This window comes from Emiliania huxleyi (assembly GCF_000372725.1).
Source record: "Emiliania huxleyi CCMP1516 unplaced genomic scaffold EMIHUscaffold_235, whole genome shotgun sequence".
Classification (NCBI taxonomy): domain Eukaryota; phylum Haptophyta; order Isochrysidales; family Noelaerhabdaceae; genus Emiliania; species Emiliania huxleyi.
The window spans coordinates 129,191-147,497 of record NW_005200291.1 but is presented as its reverse complement, the minus strand read 5'-3'; the positions used below and the strand labels follow the sequence as shown (position 1 = coordinate 147,497).

Here is an 18,307-nt window from a genome sequence, read left to right as displayed (position 1 = left end):
GGCCGTTGTTGATGACGGCGGCGGCGGCGGTACGTTTCCGGTCCCCGCGGGAAGCCCCGCGCATACAACGTGTGACACAACGTCTGTGTCACACACGCACAGACGCGCACATACATCATGCTCGGGCACCCCCCACAGTTGGCGGGTGAGGGTCGTAAGAATTTTACAACAACAGCGTCTTGCCGAACCACGTCCTCCACTTTTGTCCTACAGTGGGTTGCGGGCATTAAGAAAACAGGATTCCGCGGCACGCCGCCGTTTCTATGCCTTTCCACAGCCCTCATCCACCCCACGCCGTGGTTTCTTAGCTCCGGCCGGCACTCAAGCCAGAGCCGGCCCGACCGAAGGAAGGAGTTTTACTCGAGTAGGTGAGAGGAAAGCTGCGGTCCGCGAGGGCGATGCCAGAGTCTGCCGCCGAGTCGGCTCTCTGGATGTGACGGGAAGACGCACACACGCCTCCATCCACTCCACTCAGAACACCGCAGACTTGAAAAGTGACAAGTGCGCGCGCCGCAGGCGAAGACTAATTTTGAGCTGCAGCTGGGGCTCCCGTTCACACTCGTATCTGGCCTTTTCTCGGGGCCGCGCCTGCGGCGCGCCGTGGTTTCTTAGATTTTTGCGGAAATCGCTTGGTAGGGTTTCTTAATGCCACGTTTTCTTAATGCCTGCAACCCACTGTACACCTTTGCGGGCAACATTCCTCTCACTTCCCCCTCCTCCCCACCCCAGCTGCCCCTGGGGTTCCAACTTTTTCCGGGGTATGGTACGGTAGTGTCACGCAACCCACCTCGAGACCAATACCTGTTGACAGACCTGCTTGGGGATATGGTAGGGCCAGTCTTGGGCGGTCAGGACCCCCCCCCCCCCCTTGGGCCGTGACGCTACCATACCGGTAGGGAAAAAAACCTCGTTCAAGCTGTCAATTTGTGGACGTTTGCCCGCAAGCTTCGCCGTTCGGCCTTGTCAGCTCGCGACTGTGACTGTGAGCTGTGAGGGTCGCCCGCAGGCTCGCAGCTGTGCGTAGAACGGAGGATGCCTCTTATTCTCCCGAAGCCGCTCAAGGAGTGGTCGGGCGACGAGATCCGTGGCATCCTCAAAATCTTTCGCGATTTTGATGCCGACAAGGACGGCCAGATTGATGAGAAAGAGGTGGAGCACCTTGCGGAGGCTATGGGTGTCGACTTGAATGTAGATGATGGCGACAAGTACACCAAGGACGGCAAGATCGACCCGATGGAATTCTTCGCATTCTATTCCGGCTGCTCGCCGGCAGAGGCGTCTATCGCATTTGTCGATCACGCACAGCAGTTCGACGCGCTAAAGGGGAAAGGCTCGCTGCAAGAGTACACTGACCAGGAGATCAAGGACATCATGGCCATTTTCAAACAGTTTGACAAAGATGGGGACGGCACCATCGGCGAGAGCGAGCTGCAAGCCCTTGCGAAGACGCTGATGGTCGATTTAGACATGGCCGAGGCCGACCAGCTCGTCAAGGACGGCGTGGTCTCGCGTGCGGAGTTTTTCAAGTTCTACACCGGCTGTTCAGACGAGGAGGCGCAAAAGGTGTTTCAGCGAGCATCGTTCGGCGCCGCGGCTTAGCTCACAGCCGTGCGGGGACATAGTTCTGTTTCATCCGCTCCCGAGAGATTTCCCGTCGTGATGGAGCAGTATACGTGCACGACGTGTGAGTTGTGCTCCATGACAGAGCTCGTTGGACTGTCGTATCGGCCCCCTTATCAATGAGAGGAAGAAAGCGACGCCAAGCGCCTTTTTGTCGTCACACGCGCCCGCGCCCCGGCCCCCGCCCCGCGCACCGCGAACACATCGCATCACCCTTCCGCCCCCCCGCCCCCGCTCCGCCCCCTCCGCCCGCCCGCCCGCCCGCCCGCCCGCCCGCCCGCCCAACTGCAGCGCAAAGGGACAAGAAATCGGAAGCCTCCATCAAGCCAAAGGTCCCTTTCGCGCTTTGGCTGGTCATGCACTACTACCTAGTCCTGGTGGCCGGCCTCGTCCCACTCACGCCAAACTCTCGAACCCGCGGCTTCTCCGCGCCCCTCCGCGGCGGTCGCGCCACGCTCGCCGTATCTCCCTCCCCAGTCTCGTCCCGGCTGCCGAGTGAGCGCGCCCAACCCGGCAAGGTGAATGTCGAGCCCATGTCCATGTTAAGACACATCAGCTAACATCAGCTGGAGATCTACCGCGTAGCTAGCTCCAGAACGATCACTCCGCACGCCGCAGCGAGTAACGACACGCCGCACACCACCCACACATGCTCACACACCCTCGCTTGCACGCCACTCCTGTGCCCACTCCCGACTCGCTCCTGCGCGCAGCGTCGCGAAGCCGAGCCGCCAGAGGGGAAGCTGGTGCCCGACTCGTGGCTGGACAACTGGTATCCGGTCATGTTTACCGCCGACGTGCCCGCCGACAGCCCGGTTGCCGCGCAGGTCTTCGAGAGGCCACTCGTGCTCTACAGGGATGAAGAGGGGTCTGCTCTCCTCCTCCTCCGCTCCCTCCGAATCGCTCTCCTACTCCCCGCTCTCCTCGCCGCTTCTCCTCCGCTCCGAATCGCTCTCCTCCGCTCCCCTCCGCCGCTTCTCCTCACCGCCTGCCGGGCGTGCGCCGCAGGCTCCAGTGCCTCGCCGACACGTGCCCGCACCGGCTGGCGCCGCTCTCCGAGGGTCGTCTCGCGGTGGACGCCTCGGGCAAGACGCGGCTCGAGTGCTCCTACCACGGCTGGCAGTTTGCAGGCTGCGGCAAGTGCACCAAGCTGCCGCAGCTCGAGGGCACCAAGCCCATCCTGCCGCTGTACGGCGCGAGCGCGTACCCGGCGCGCGAGAGAGAAAGGCCCGTGCCGGCGCCGAGCTCTCGCCGCCCCTCTCGCTCAGAGCTCGCCTCCCGCCCGACCAGGTGCGTGAGGCGCAGGGCGTGGCCTACGTCTTTCTCGGAACCGCCCTCCGTCGCCGCGGGGCCGCACCATGCGCACAGTCCGAGTAGGTCGCGGCGTCGCCCCGTAGGCAACGCGTCGCTCGCCGAGAGCGTGCCGCTGCCGCTGGCGCCAGAGCTGGACGCGGAGGGGCGAGGACTCCTGCCGTCGGCGGGCCCCTCGAAGCGACGCCTCACGCGGCCGCGCGCGCGAGCAGGTGGATCTACGAGCAGGACTACATGCGCGACTTGCCATACGACTACACGACCCTTGTCGAGAACATCATCGACCCGAGCCACGTCCCGGTGAGCCACCACGGGACGGTGCAGGGAGACCGCAACCTCGCCCAGCCCATCGCGACCTCGGTGAGCGAGCGCATGCCTCCAATCGGCTTCCAAGGCAAGACGGAGGCGCCGGCTGCACACCCCCCCCTCCAAGCCCGCCAGCTGAGCTGCGCGCGGCCAGCTCTAGGGTTACCGCCGCCCCCTCAGGTGCCGCTGCACGCCTCCTCCCGGCTCAGCTTCGCGCAGACCAAGGCGGTGCAGACAGTCACCTTCACGGCGCTCCAAGCCGCGCACGCGACGCTGCACCCGAGGACGGAATCGACACCTGCCCTGGGGTGGCTCACGGGTAGGCGCCCTCGCTGCTCGCGTACCGCTTCTCCGTGCCGGCGGGCGATGCGAGCGCGCTCTTCTACCCCATCCCGGCGGGGACGAGCCCGCCACGCCCCTCCCTCGCGTGGTCGTGCGCTCTTCACGCCGGCTGGCCGCGAACAGGTTGCGCGCGGCCGATCGCGCATCCTCGTGCGGCGCGCACGCAACTTCCGGACGGAGCGGGTGATGCGCACAGCGGATCTGGTGGCGGCAGCTCGAGGAGGCGCCCGCGCAGGCCGCTTCCCTCTCTTCACACCTGCGAGCGGAGCGGGGGTAGGTCGCAAAGCACCTCGAGAACAACATCGTTTTTGACCAAGACATGGCCTTCCTCTGCGGCCAGGAGGCGCGCCTGCAGGCACTGCGCGCCGACGGCTGGGGCGGCGCGTGGCGCGCCAAGCGCGACAGCGAGGTCGGCGGCGGGCGCAGCTACGTGATGCCCGCCGCGCCGGTCCGACGGCTGCCCACACCACCGTCGCTGTCAGCCATGGCACGGCTGTGATGCACAGGTGATGCCGGCCGAGGCGGACCGGTTCGTCATCAGCTTCCGCAAGCAGCTCGACGCCGCCGCCGCCGCACTGCCGTGGCGCAGCCCGCCGCTCGCTGGGGAGGCGCACGCGCCGCCGATGCCGCGCACCGTCCTCCTCGACCGGTACGAGCAGCACACCAAGAAGTGCCCCACCTGCATGGCGGCACTCAAGCTGACCGAGCGCCTCATCGGCGTCTCGGCCTCGACCTCCCAGGCGCGACCTCCCAGGCGGGAGCAGCGCAGTCCCTCCCGCGACGCACGCTCTCTCTGCACACACTTGGCCTGCGCCCCCTTCCTCCCCCACCCTCCTCCCCCTCCCCGCCTCCGCCGCGAAGGTGTCCTTGATGGCCGCCCTCGTGCTCGCCGTCACGCCGGCGCCGCCCCTCGCCCTCAGCCTCGCGTGCGCCGCCGCGGCCGCCGCCTACTCGGCCGTGCTGCTCCGCGCCTACCTCGTCGGCCCGATCATCGGGGCCCTGTCGAACCGCGTCGCTGCCGTGCCGCTTGCCGCCTCCGCCGCCTCCGCCGCCATCCTCGCCCTGGCGCCGGGCGGCCGCGCTGCACGCGTGGCGGCGGCCGCTACGCCCCTCGCCACTGCTCTCTGCGCGCTTTACGCGCGGCGCGCGCTCGACGGGCTTCGCGCGCGCTTCATCTACACCGAGGAGGCCAAGGCGTTGCAGATCTCGTAACCGAGATGCAGCCGAGGTTCAGCCGAGGAGGTCTGGCGTGGGCTCATTTTGCGGGCGCGGGGTTGTGGGGGCTAGCGGGTTGTATGAGCGAGGCAGGCGAGCTCGGGAGCGGGGAGAGTTGGCTGCGGGGGCTGCCCAGGGGGGCGCTTCTCTTATTGTGAGCAGCTCTAGCTGAGAGGCGGCGGACGGGCTGCTGGAGAGTTGCGTTCTTGTGACACGAGAGAGCGCAGAGCCGAGCCGCTCACCCTCACACACGAGTCACGACGACGTCGCACACATGCATGATCACAGTGCCAAGTTTTCCTGTGAGTATAGTAGACATAGTGATATGCACCAAAAGCACGCATATGGAGAAGGGACAACTGATGGGACCAACGTCACACACACCTCACACACGATCCCACATCCACACGATAATATCTCTCATGTGTCCCACAAAACTTCTCCCCTATGATGCCTTTCATGATCGCCGGAGCAACTCTTCACTGCGCCCCGATGCAGTCGCCTCTCGCTGCGACGCGCTGGGTCTACATTAGCGGGATGTGAGGCCGAAGCCCGCGCCTCACAGTCCGTTGGCATTGGCCCAGGCCTCTATCGCCATCAGCCTCGCAGCGAGGGCTTTCTTTGGTGTGCCGCGCGGGGTGGCGGGCACCAGGTCCGCCGCCGCCTCGAGCTCACGGATCCTCGGGAGCGGGGGGCGAGGTCCTCCATCGGGAAGCCCGACTCGCGCCTCGAGCGAAGCCAGCCGCGCGGCGAGGCCGACCGGGGGTGAGGTCACGGGCTGCGTCGGCTGGGGCTGGCTCGGTTCGGGAGCGACGCCGGTATCGGGAGCAGAGGCCTTGCTGTCTTCGGTGGCCGGGCTCTCCTCCTCGCGCGGTCCCGTGTCTTCCGGAGGGGGGTGAGTCGGCGGCGCCTGCTGGGCGGGTGGCTCCCAGGCGGTCTCGACGCCGTTGCTATAGTAGGGCAACCCGTCCTCAGTGAAAAACTGCTGCCACGGCGGAGGCTCGTCGGACACGGCGGCGGCGTCATCATAGACGTCGCTGCCAGGGCCACGGTGGCCGCAGAGGCTGGTCCGGCGTGCGGGCGTCGCCTCCGCCTCCGCCTCCGCCTCCGCCTCCGCCTCCGCCTCCGCCTCCGCCTCCGCCTCCGCCTCCGCCTCCGCCTCCGCCTCCGCCTCGTCCGCTGAGGCGCCGTCGCCCTGCTCCTCCGCAGGCCGTGGCGTCGCGGCAACCGGCGTGAAATCCGCGACGTACTCCTCGAGCTCCTCGTCGGTGTCGGCGTCGGCCTCCGCCTTCTCCTCTTCCTTCTCCGCCGTCGCCTCCGTCGCCTCCGCCTCATCGCCCGACGCGGCGGGCGTGGAGTCGGGCGAGGTTTCCGGGCTCTCGATGATGTCGAAGGAGGAGCTCACGAAGCTGTCGCCGACGTACGAGGGCCGCGCGCTGCTGGCCTCCTCCTCCTCCACCACCTCCACCACCGCCGCCGGCACCTCCGCCGCCTCCGCCTCCGCGGCCTTTGCCAGCTCGTCGTCGGCGGCGGCGATGAGCACCTCGATGATCGCCGGCTTTGGCTTCCCGCTATCCAGCGCCGCATCGATCAGCTCCTGGTCGATACCCGCGGCGACGGCGCGCCGCTTGAGCACCGACAGCTTTTCCGCCTGCAGCTCTGCGCGCAGGTTGATGCCTTTGATAGGCGGCTCGGTTGGCGGCCTGGCTGGCGGCTCCTCTGGCGCCGACGGCCAGAGGTTGATCGTCACCTTGGGCGCGCCGGCCGGCTCCGTGGTCAGCACGGCCTGCTGCGCCGCCACCAGCCGCTGCATCCCCTCGAGCCGCTGCTCCACCTCGGCGTTGTGCTGCTCCTCGATCGCCTCGTCGCGCAGGTCGGGGTTGAGCCGCGGGTCGTACCGAGCGCTGTCCAGGGCGTTGGAGTCCTCCCGCAGCACTGTCGCCGGCGGCACCGGAAGCTTGACGCCGCGGGCGCGGGCCAGCCGCGCGGAGACGAGGGCCTCGGTCGAGTCGGCCGCGGCCGCTTCCTCCCCCGTCGGTGGCGGCGGTGGCGGCGGTGTGGCAGGCGTCTCCTGCTGCGGTGGCGGCGGCTGCATCGGCTGCTGCTGCGGCGGCTGTGGCGTCGGCTGCGGCGGCGGCGACTGTGGCGGCGGCGGCGACTGCGGTGTCTTCGGCTGCGGCTGCTCCGGCTCCTTCGCGCCGTCCTCCAAGGAGAAGATGAAGCGTGGCGGCTTGGGCGGTGGCGGTGGCTTGGGCGCCGACCCTGAGGGCTGAGCCTTCAGCGGGTGCGTGTCGACGCAGCCGCGCGTCTCCTCTCGGGGGAAAAAGACCGGATGCGCCTTCTTCGAGTAGCCACAGTGCACGCAGCTGTCGGAGGTGACGTCGAGCTCAAACTGGTCGCACTTGAGGCGTGCCTCGCTCGGCGTCGGCGGCAGCGGCTGCTCGCCGCAAGAGATTGCGTACGCCGCCTGCCGATCCGACATCGAGACGCGAGGGTTTCGCGCCGAGAGAGGCACCGCCGCGTCGTCCGCCGCATCGTCCGTCGCGTCCTCCGCAGCTTGAGGGCGCTCACGCCGACGTAGGCCGCTGTCTGCGGAGGCGACCATGCTGCCGCGGCGACCCCGCGGCAGAGCGGTATTCTTTTCCTTTACGACCTGCCCATAGGCGGCAAGCCGTGTCTTGAGATCCGCGCCTCCGCGGGCAGAGAGGGGAGCCTCCAGGTTTGGCATGGCGGCAAGCGGTCCCGGCGGCTCGCAAACCTCAATCGTGAGCACCAACGACTCGGGCGTGACGCGCCGCTTTTCCTGGATCGTTGACGCGAGTGTTTTTTCTTTTCCTTCTTCAGGGGCTGGTGGTCGCGCTTGCGACGGAATTCTCGGCGAATTCTTGTTCCCGGTTCGAAAAATCGTCGGCTCGCGAGGTGGATGCTAGCATGAGCCCGATGCGTCGCAGTGCTCTTGCGTTACGGCGGTAGTGATCTAATCACCCGAATGCCACGTTCGGATCGCTCCTCATCGCAAACCCCGTCAGCAGTCCTCCTCCGGGAATGTACGTAAGAGCTACATACACTGAGAGAGAGAGACTAGAGAACACAACCCCCTCTCTCTTTTCTCCCAGTAAGCTATAAGTACGTACGTACACTGAGAGAGAGAGATCTCCCAGTAAGCTAAAAGTACACTGAAAAATTCCAGGGAAGGCAGAACGATTGCATCGCGCCGCCATGCTGCACGCTCTGCCGCTCGCTCTCCTCGCTTTCGCACCGCACGTAACGCAGCTGCGTACGCCTCCCAACTGCCGCGGAGGAGACCGCCTCCCAACTCAGCTACCGTCGCGACGCATCTCAGCTACCGTCGCGAGCGCGGCGGCGAGCGTCGCGGCGGAGGAGACCGCTGCGACCGCCTCGCCAGAGCAGAACAACCCCATCTTTCTGGACGAGTCGGCAGCGCTCGCCGCCGCAGGCTTTGCGCTGCAGCCGCCAGAGCTGATCCAGCTCGCCAAGCGCTTCCTCGTGAGCAAAGGTGGCTTTGGCGCCGACGCGGAGCTTCTCGGCGACGACTTTGCCTTCGTCGGGCCGGTCGTCGGCCCACTGTCCAAAGAAGAGTTTCTCAAGGCGATTGGCTCGGTCGACGTGCAAAAGGGATTCCCAGACTTTAGCCCACAGTTTTACGGCTTCCAGGTCGACCCGCTCGAGGGCAACCGCGTGTGGTATGTGGCGAGAGGCCGCGGCACCAACACCGGCCCGTTCCCTCCCTTTGCACCTGTCCCGACGGGGCGCTCGCTGGTCAACCCGCCGCAAGCCTGCAGCCTCACCTTCGACGATAAGGGACTCGTGACCAAGTACACTATTGGCGTGGTGATGGACCGGCAAGTCGGCAACACGGGAGGCCTGGGCGGGCTGTACGGCATCCTCTATGCGATCGGCAGACCGCTGCCCTTTCCCGAGGCGCAGCCGTGGCAAATGTCGAAACGGTACAGGCTCTTCCAGGGCGTGGGCAGCCTGGTTGGCGCGCTGGCGGGCAGGAAGTGAGAGCGCGTGCGTGGTGGGCCCTCAACGCCGCCCGCGGTGTGCGGCGTGCCGCGGGCGGCCTCGCGCGCCGGCGGGCGGGCGGGGGCGCGTGCGTGAGCGGAGTGTGAGGGCCGAGAGCCGCTGAGCGCCGTGAAGGATGGTTGAACTTGATCTTGAAGGAGTTTCGTGTGTCGAGTGAGCGGACTGAGGTGACGCTCGTGTGAGCCGGCCGGAACGCAGAGCGGAGATCCGGAGATGTCTCACCAGCAGAAGTCAAGAGAGACCCTGACACCGCAGACCGCAGAGATCAGAGAGAGCCGATGCAGTTGCACTTGCAGATAATTGAGATTATCTCAGATATGAGAATTTGAGATGAGATAAAGCCGTAATACTAATAGTTAATACGACATTGGTCATAGCACAAACACGGGTACTAGGGTGTGGGACATGGTACACACAACATAACGGTGCGGTAGGTAGACAATCTACCTCCAATCCCATCTATGATCTAACCGACCGACGGAGACGTCAACTCCGCAGTCACAAACGGTCATGAGTGATGAGAGGTGATAGAGGCGGCTCCACATCGGGAGGTCTAGGCTCCCGTGTGTCGCCGATGTTCGCATGCAAGAGACGCGAGGCCGGCCCGGCGGCTAGTGCGGGCCACGCGGCAGCGCAGCGCCGGCGCGCGCCTAGTACTCCTCGCCGCCCTCCTCGTCGTACTCGCCCTCCTCCTCGGCCGAGGCGTCCTGGTACTGCTGGTACTCGGAGACGAGGTCGTTCATGTTGGACTCGGCCTCGGTGAACTCCATCTCGTCCATGCCCTCGCCGGTGTACCAGTGGAGGAAGGCCTTGCGGCGGAACATGGCGGTGAACTGCTCGGCGACGCGCTTCATCACCTCCTGCATGCAGGTCGAGTTGCCCATGAAGCCGACCGACATCTTGAGGCCCTTGGGCGGGATGTCGCAGATGGCGCACTTCATGTTGTTGGGGATCCACTCGACGAAGTAGGACGAGTTCTTGTTCTGCACGTTGAGCATCTGCTCGTCCACCTCCTTGGTCGACATGCGCCCGCGGAAGAGCGCGGTGCACGTGAGGTAGCGGCCGTGGCGCGGGTCGGCGGCCGCCATCATGTTCTTGGCGTCGAACATCTGCTGCGTGAGCTCGGGGACGGTGAGCGAGCGGTACTGCTGCGAGCCGCGCGAGGTGAGCGGCGCGAAGCCGACCATGAAGAAGTGCAGCCGCGGGAAGGGGATCATGTTGACCGCCAGCTTGCGCAGGTCGCAGTTGAGCTGGCCGGGGAAGCGGAGGCAGCAGGTCGACGCCGACATGACGGCGGCGACGAGGTGGTTGAGGTCGCCGAAGGTGGGGGTGGTGAGCTTGAGCGTGCGGAAGCAGATGTCGTACAGCGCCTCGTTGTCGATCAGCAGCGACTCGTCCGAGTTCTCGACCAGCTGGTGGATGGAGAGGACGCAGTTGTACGGCTCGACGACCGTGTCGGACACCTTGGGCGAGGGGAAGACCGAGTAGGAGCACATGACGCGGTCGGGGTACTCCTCGCGGATCTTGGAGATGAGGAGGGTGCCCATGCCCGAGCCGGTGCCGCCGCCCAGCGAGTGCGACAGCGTGAAGCCCTGCAGGCAGTCGCACCCCTCCGCCTCCTTGCGCACGACGTCGAGCACGGCGTCAATCAGCTCGGCGCCCTCAGTGTAGTGGCCCTTGGCCCAGTTGTTGCCGGCGCCCGACTGGCCGAAGACGAAGTTGTCCGGCCGGAAGATCTGCCCGAAGGGGCCCGACCGCACCGAGTCCATGGTGCCCGGCTCGAGGTCCATGAGCACGGCGCGCGGGACGTACCGGCCGCCCGTCGCCTCGTTGTAGTAGACGTTGATGCGCTCGAGCTGGAGGTCGGAGTCGCCGTGGTAGGTGCCGGTCGGGTCGATGCCGTGCTCGTCCGAGACAACCTCCCAGAACTTGGCGCCTGGGGGAAAAAGGGGGGGGGAGGGGGTCGGCGGCATGGTGATTGCGGGCGGCGAGGAGCGCGTCCCTCCCGCGGGGTGGGCCGGGGCGGGGCGGCGCGCGCGGGCGATGCGGCGGGGCGACGCGGCGCGGGCGATGCGGCGGCGGGGGGCGCGCCGATCTGGTTGCCGCACTGCCCGCCCTGGATGGAGACGATCTCACGCATAGTAACTGATCTGCGGGACAAGCGGCGGCGCGGGCGTGAGAGGGCATGGCGGCGCGGGGGCTCGCTTGGGGAGAGGGCGAGCACGGCCCGGGCGAGGAGGCGGAGAGACGGCAGGGCGCGGGGCGGGGCAGCGCGCGGGGCGAGGGCGCGGCGAGCGAGGAGCGGCAGCACACACCGGGCGTTGCAACGGTCAACTCGAACGGGCCCGTGAATGAAGTGGCGTGAAGAGGCATATCTTTCCATCCAAGAAGCTGTGTGAAGAGGCGTGGCGTAGACCGCGGCCGAGACATGAGCACATGTGTCCAGTGTGTGTGTGTGTGCGTGTGTGTTAGGCAGGTATCTTGTTGGCAAATCAGGACACAGAGCTCACACAAATTCACTGTGTGTGGGTGTGTATCGTCGTGGTTTCGTATCTACCCTTACATATAGTCTCTTGTGTCGGAGGCCCCCTCGGAGCGCCGACCGCTCTTGAAGCCGCGAACCAGCTCATTCAAACTCGGCCGTCCGCCGCAAATCGTCGGCCTCAGCTCGGGAGCCAACAGCCGGCGCGCATGGGGGGCAAGGAGCGAGAGCGCGAACCGCAACCGGCCACCGACGACGAGGATGCGACGCAGGCGACCACGCAGGAAGGCTGCTGGCGTCGTGGGGGAGTTATCCGGCAATCGCAGCCGACAGCACAGCATCACCAGATCACCGCTGGGCTCGCAAGCAGCGCAAAGCGAAGGGCCGCCGCCATGTCGCAAGGGGAGGGCGGCTAGGCCGTAGGCTAGGGGGCGACCTGCGGGCGACGAAACGAGTGGCCGACAGCAGCGACGCCGCCGTGAGCAGCGTGAGAGCAAGAAATTACACCCAGCACCGATCACCTTTGACGCTGCGGTGGCAAAGGTCGCGTTGGAGGCAGCTCTCGGCGTGGTGGAGGTTGAGGATTTCCGCGACTGGCTGCTCGACCCACAGCAAGCTGGATGGACAGCCGATCGACGGTAAACGCATCACCCAGTGGCGCGCCTCCGAAGCGTACGAGCGCGCCCGGCTCGAGTACATGGACGGTTGCATGTGCGAGGGTGCGTGCACGTGCACCTACGATGGCGTAGGCATCGCCCCAGACGTGCCCCCGGAGTCACCTGCGACTACTTCGACGAGGCGCTTTTGGAGCCGCGCGCAAACGATGGGCAGCCGTCAGATGACGATCGGCCGTCGATCCCGAGGCAGGAGGGTCGTCGGTTGAGCTAGGGAGCCTGGCGATGGACGCCACCGCGACCCCTCGTGGCATCTCTCTCGCCGTCGGCGAGCTAGGGGCTCGCGGACGGCCGATTAATAAACAGTGTACAGCCGTGATAATTAGTTCAACTGTGAACGGGGACATGTGCGGGACGTGTCAGGCCGATCTGCTCTCTTTGTCGGCCCTTGTGAGAGACGCCCGCAACCCACGGCTCTTGTTTCGATTGGGTGCCGGAGGGCTGGGATGGCGTCGAGACCGATCGGCATGAGGAGCGGGCTAAACTCGAGCGTGAGCGGATTGAGCGAGAGAAGCAAGACGACCTCGCACACGCTTCAGAGAAAATTTGGGTGTCAGATTCTGAGACTGGTGATTGGGGCCTCTCCACCCGTGGCAGCATTGCCAACTTTCGCAACCGCCGTGTAAACTTCTCTTGCGCGTATCAAGCTTACACGGGCGATGCTGCTGAGGCCGATGCATACCTGCGCGACCCGGGTTCAGAGGCGTCACAGGCATGGCTCGAGGCGCAGCTTGCTCCAGGCGGTGGAGGTCCGACACCGCCTGGCTCGCCCGCCTACGGGGATAACTTCTGCCCTACCCCAGACTCGCCAGTGAGGCGGCCACGCGAGGAGGCGCCTGACGACAGCGACGCATATGAGCTCGACCAGGAGCGAGCGCTGGAGTTGCAGGGGCGCATCTCCTTATTTTACGGCCGGCCTTGGGACGATGTGCCGAGAGGCGCGACGGTGCCAGTGACTTGCGAGTGGACCAAAGCATCATTCAGCCGACAGCAGCAAATGCATTTCCCGCTCTCGCCCGCACCGGTAGCCACGGACTTTGACATTGAGGACGAGTTCCTGCAGGAGCGTGCGCGGTGGTTCCCCGACCACGGCGGTGGCGGCGAGCTGGAGGGCTCGACGCGAAAGCAGAACGAGGCATTCCAGCGTTTGAAGGACCGCCTCTCTTTAGCCTTCGCCGCGACCGCGCGAACCCGTCGGGCACACCGCGTGCCTCGCAACGCCGGGCGTCGGGCGCCGGATCAAGCGCCGACCCCCTGTGAGACTGTGGACGGTGCCTGAGACTCGAGCCTGGCTGGAATGGAACATCGGAAGAGCTTTACCTTACGAATTATTAATTACGAAAAATGTTCTCTAAAATGTTACGAGCGAGGTACATCGCGATGCAGTTTGCAGCACTCTCCCCTCTCGAACGTCGGTGGAGGATAAGTGAGTACCTGTGTGCCAGGAGAAAAAGGCGGGCCACCGCTGCAGGTCCCACACTAGTCAAGAATACTCACTCACTCACACAACATGTACATGTGTCCACCAATCTTGCCGATTCTGTGTCGCCTGAGTGTTCTCCACGTTACGGGAGAAGAGGCGAAAGCCTGCAGGAATGACAAAACGGCGGTAAGGAGGTGTGAACGAATCCTGGGCGCGTGTGACGAGAGTGAAATTTTCCGATCGATGTTTTGTTTGTTTGTGGGGAAGGAGTTAGGTAAAGGGCACGGGACGAGTGCGCGTGTGCGGTTTCTCTATTCGCTCCCGTTGAGATGAAAAGTCGTCTGAGGGTTCGCCTTGTCACCGAGCACGAGCTTGGTGCTTGCGTCACAGCCTTGTTATTCACATCCTTGTTATTGAGAAGAAAATACCTCGTATGGCGCTGTGCGCTGGTCTGTGAGAGGTTGAGGTGCGAGCCCTGGAGGCCCTGGGGATGGGGGGAGACTACCCGCGGGCCTAGAAGGCCCGCGCGCAAGGGGGGTGGGACATTGAGACCGGTCATGAATGAATGAGTGCGCGACACGCATGTTGCGAGCAGCGTTGTTGATGTTCTGCGCGTCGCCACAGACGGCGGCGCGCGAGAGCTGTTGCGAGTGGTGCTGGACGAAGCCCCGGGCGCTGCCGGACGGAGGCTGTGCCGTAGTCGGTGCGGTCGACGGCGCTCGGGCTGCCGACCTCTTTGGCGAAGTTGAAGATGATTCTCTTGGTCGGCGGCGCGATGCCGCCCTGGCTTTCGACGAGACAAATTTTGACGCTTCCGTTAAAGACATGGAGCGCGTCGTAGTACTGTCCCTTGTGCTCTTCACACACTGCAGCTGCTGCGAACAGATACACACGCATATGCTACGAGGTCACAGTGTGGGTTCGGGACGTATTCACAGCAGTGTGAAGGGACGAAAAAAGAAACCTCCGGGCAGGCTGGATTTCTTCACATATGCCGCCCTCGACGCTGCAGGACGACCCTCTCCCAGCCCTCAAGCGGCGCGTCGACGCGCTCTTCACCAGCGCGGCCGGCCGGGTCGGCCCGAGCCGCGACGACCTCGCTCAATTTGTCGACCGGCTCCACGCCTGCGCCACGGCGCTGCTGCGCGAGCGCTTCCCGGCCGAGCCGGGCGGCGCGCCCAAGCGGCCGTGCGTGCAGCCTCGCGAGTCCGTGGTCTGCTCCGGCTCGTGGGAGTCGCGCCGCGCCTCGGTGCAGCAGCTCGAGGCGGAGCTGGGCGAGGGAGGCGTGTACGAGACGGTCACCGTCCGGCTCTCGACGCAGGAGGAGGAGGAGGGCGGCGCGGCGTCGGCCGCACCGCCCGCGCCGCTGGTCGTCCGCCAGTTCCGCGAGTACTTTTTCTCGTCCGGCTGCCGCATCTGGGACGCGAGCGTCGCGCTCGCGCGGCAGCTGCAGCGCGAGGGCGCCGCGGGCGGGCTGGCCGGGCTCGCGGTGGTGGAGCTGGGGAGCGGCGTCGGGCTGCCGGGCCTCGCCGCCGCCCGGTTCGCGGCGCGCGTCCTCCTGACCGACGCCGAGGACGCGCTGCTGCCCAACCTGCGCGCAAACGCGGCGGCCGTGGGCGCGGCCGGCACGGTGGAGGTGGCGCAGCTCAACTGGAGCACGGCGCCGCGGGAGCTGCGCGAGAGGCACGGCGGCGCCTTCGACCTCCTGCTCGCCTCCGACCTCGTCTACTCGTCCGGCTGCGTGGAGGGCCTGCTCGGCACGGCGGCCGCCCTCCTCCGCCCGGGCGGCCGGCTGCGGATGTGCTACCCGCACGGCCGGCACGGGCAGCAGGCCTTTCTCGAGGCGCTGGAGGGCGCCGGTTGGGCGTTTGCGCCGCCCGCCAGGCTGCCGCCGGCCCTGCTCGAGGGGTGCGCCCACCAGGGCTCCGAGGAGGAGGCGAGGGCGCACGCCTTCTACCTCCTCGACGCGACCCGGCTTCCCGGCGCGGACGTCGCCGAGGGGGAACACGTCGAGGCGAAGGTGGCCCTGTACCGCAACGGCTTCACCGTCAACAGCGGGCCGCTCCGCGCGCTCGACGACCCGGCGAACGCGAGCTTCCTCCAGGACATGGCACGGGGCGCCGCCCCTCGCGAGCTGGGCCCCAGGGGGCAGGTGAGCGTCGAGATGGTCGACAAGCGGGGCGAAGACTACGACGAGCCCGGCCACCCCTCTGGCTCCGCTCAGAGGTGACGCCAACTGACGGTAAATAAATAAAGAAAGAAAACGGTCAAACTCTGAGACGAGATGGGATTTAGGGACAACTGACGGTTGTGCGCGCGCCCGCATTTTTTTCTTTCATAAGAAAGAGGGGACACAGGGAGGGAGGGAGCATAGAAAGAATAGAGGGTGAAGGTGAAGAACAGCAGGCTCGGACTGGACACCCAGCGCGGGAGAGACCCCGCTAGATCCCTACCAGCGTACCAGGGTACCTAGCTCTTCCTCTGTTTTCGCGCGAAAATCTGACGGTTGGAAAAGCGCTCTCGCGGGCGCATGCAGCACTCGCACACGCCACAGGGCAAGGCTCGACGGACCCCATCCCGCGCTGCTGCTCGGGACGCACCGCCACCTCGCACCTTCTTCGCCTCGGTCATCAACCGCGAGCTTGCTCCGCGCCGCATCTCGGTGGCGGCGCTGCTGCCAGAGCTCTCGTGCGACGAGGACGCAGACGTGTACACGTTCGGCGGCGGGCCGACGCAGGCGGGGCTGCCGTTCTGCCCACGCTACTGCCCCTGGCCCGCCTGCCCGACCACGCTCGGCGTCGCCGACGAGGATGGCTGCATGACCCTCGTCGACGCGGCGCAGCCAGCAGAGGCGCCCGACCAGCGGCGCTGGCGCTGGCGGGCGCACCGGAACGCGGTCTTTGACTTTGCGTGGTCGCCGGCGGAGGGCCGCCTCCTCACCGCCTCGGGCGACCAGACCTGCGCCCTTTGGGACATCTCCCGCTGCGGCAGCAGCAGAGACGCCAACGAGGTGCTCGCCGCCCGCCGCCGCCGCCGACCCCACCGCCCTCGTCGCGGCCGCTCTCACCGCGGCCGCCCTCGACCCCCGCAGGGTCGCCTCCTCCTCTGCAGGGGCCACCGCGGCTCCGTCAAGTCGGTCGCGGCGCGGCCCGCCGACCCGCACGTTTTCGCCTCGGGCTCGCGCGACGGCTGCATCCTCGTGTACGACGTGCGGCAGGGCGGCGAGCCGGTGATGGCGCTGCGGGGCGTGCACGAGCCCTCGCCCCCGTCCGCCGCCAAGCGCAAGCGCGGAGGGCTGCCCAACGTCGGCCACCACGGGGTGCGCTCGCCCGGCCACGGCGTCGCAGGCGAGGCCGGGGGAAGGTCCCTCCCGTGACGCCTGCGGGTGGCGAGCAGGTGACGGCGGTGCTCTACCTGCTTGACGAGCGGAACGTGCTCGCGACGGCGGGCGGCACCGACGGCGCGATCAAGCTCTGGGACGCCAGGCTCGGCGGGGCGGGCCGCGGCGAGCGCGGGCGGAGGGCGGCGCAGCCACTCTCCGTGCTGGCGCCGGACAGCGGGAGGGAGAGGCCGCACGGGATCATCTCCCTCTCGACGGACGCCTCGGGCGGCCGCCTCGCAGGGCGCGCCCGCGCGGTCGTGCGGCGGAGGTCGTTGACGCGCCTCGCGGTGTGAGCAGGCGGCCGCCTCCTCGCCTCGAGCACGGACCACACGCTGTACCTGTACGAGACGGTCCGGCCGGAGGTTGGCGAGGTGGGGAGGTACAGGGGGCACCGGGCGGGCACGTTCTACGTCAAGTCCTCCCTGTCGGCGGATGGCCGGCAGGCCATCTCCGGCTCTTCGGACGGTGCGCCGCGGAGAGGGGAGGGGAGGGGAAGGGAGCGCCGATGAGAGGGGAGGGAGAGGGAGAGGAGGGAGGGAGGGGAGGAGGCGTGGGCGGCGCAGGGGATGCCATCCCGCCGGCCCCCGACGCGTCTCGCAGCCTGCCGCCTAGGTGCGGTGTACGTGTGGCAGCTCGACGCGCCCGCCGCGCCCCCGCTCCTGCTGCGCGGCCACTCTGCCGAGGCGACGGGCGTCGACTGGAGCGCAGCGCGCCCCTCGCAGGTCGGCTCGCGCTCGGAGCCGTGTCTGAGCCGCCTCGCGGCACACTCCTCTCTAGGTGCGCCTCCGACCCGACCCAGCTCGCCTCCTGCTCCGACGACGGCACCGTCCGCGTCTGGCGCGTGGCGCGCGGCGCAGCGCGCAACGCGCCGTCGCTGGGCGCGAACTTGCGCGCGCCGGGGCGAGGCGACACAGAGGCGGCCGGCGGCGGGGAGGGCGACCCTCCTCCCGCGGCGAGCGCGATGCCCACGCAACACGCGCCGCCCTCCGCGTTGGGCGCCGCCGCCGCCGGAAGCAGCGCCGGCGCCGGCACCGCGCCGTCGGTCGAGAGCGGGCCAGCGGCGGAGGCGGGCCCGAGCGCCGCGTCCGCGCCGCCACGCACGCCGATGGCGCAGCGCTCTGCGCCGAGGGCCCCGGCCAGCTCGAGCCAGTCGAGCTTGCGAGACTACTTTTGTCCGCGGGGATCGGCGTGAGTTTCGGCTCTCGTCTCAACGACACGAGCAGTCACGCCACTAGTGAGCAACCCTCTGAGCTCGTTTTGTGAATAGAGAGCCACAGAGAAGCGTGTGCCCCCCTCTTAGAAGTGTATATAGAGAGAGAGCGCTGCGAGCGGCGGGAGCGGGGGCGATTGCTTAGTCCGTAGAGAGCTGAGACAAGAGTCAAATTAGTGACAGCATAGTGCCTAGTGCGCCCAGAAACGTGCGAGGAGATGTCTGATGTGCAGTGTCGGCACACCCCCGAGCGAGTCGGGCCCCGACACCGATTCCGAGATCCGACCGATAGGCG

The 18,307-nt window shown here is 66.9% G+C and overlaps 5 protein-coding genes across 5 annotated transcripts; 4 read left to right on the top strand and 1 right to left on the bottom strand.

Annotated features, from left to right (window-relative positions):
* Window positions 1-1,032: 1,032 nt before the first annotated feature.
* EMIHUDRAFT_457299 (hypothetical protein) lies at window positions 1,033-5,922 on the top strand (the record flags this gene model as incomplete). The annotated part of the gene is made up of 10 exons (XM_005779178.1): window positions 1,033-1,563; window positions 2,334-2,488; window positions 2,629-2,830; window positions 2,911-2,947; window positions 3,018-3,078; window positions 3,144-3,632; window positions 3,703-3,783; window positions 3,857-4,009; window positions 4,086-4,347; window positions 5,293-5,922. 7 exons carry the CDS (start codon window positions 1,033-1,035, stop codon window positions 3,764-3,766), a joined length of 1,539 nt encoding a protein of 512 aa, XP_005779235.1. The 3' UTR covers window positions 3,767-3,783; window positions 3,857-4,009; window positions 4,086-4,347; window positions 5,293-5,922.
* A 2,091-nt stretch (window positions 5,923-8,013) lies between these two features.
* On the top strand, window positions 8,014-8,820 carry EMIHUDRAFT_236487 (hypothetical protein; the record flags this gene model as incomplete). Its single annotated transcript, XM_005779177.1, has 1 exon — window positions 8,014-8,820. The coding sequence occupies one exon, from the start codon at window positions 8,014-8,016 to the stop codon at window positions 8,818-8,820; it is 807 nt and encodes a 268-aa protein (XP_005779234.1).
* Window positions 8,821-9,203: 383 nt separating this feature from the next.
* Window positions 9,204-12,022, bottom strand: EMIHUDRAFT_468958 (hypothetical protein; the record flags this gene model as incomplete). Its single annotated transcript, XM_005779176.1, has 2 exons — window positions 9,204-10,777; window positions 11,845-12,022. 2 exons carry the CDS (start codon window positions 12,020-12,022, stop codon window positions 9,492-9,494), a joined length of 1,464 nt encoding a protein of 487 aa, XP_005779233.1. The 3' UTR covers window positions 9,204-9,491.
* A 2,389-nt stretch (window positions 12,023-14,411) lies between these two features.
* Window positions 14,412-15,650, top strand: EMIHUDRAFT_114949 (hypothetical protein; the record flags this gene model as incomplete). Its single annotated transcript, XM_005779175.1, has 1 exon — window positions 14,412-15,650. The coding sequence occupies one exon, from the start codon at window positions 14,412-14,414 to the stop codon at window positions 15,648-15,650; it is 1,239 nt and encodes a 412-aa protein (XP_005779232.1).
* Window positions 15,651-15,950: 300 nt separating this feature from the next.
* EMIHUDRAFT_114948 (hypothetical protein) lies at window positions 15,951-17,994 on the top strand (the record flags this gene model as incomplete). The annotated part of the gene is made up of 6 exons (XM_005779174.1): window positions 15,951-16,430; window positions 16,512-16,739; window positions 16,817-17,070; window positions 17,122-17,267; window positions 17,415-17,544; window positions 17,580-17,994. The coding sequence occupies 6 exons, from the start codon at window positions 15,951-15,953 to the stop codon at window positions 17,992-17,994; spliced, it is 1,653 nt and encodes a 550-aa protein (XP_005779231.1).
* Between the last annotated feature and the right edge of the window lie 313 nt (window positions 17,995-18,307).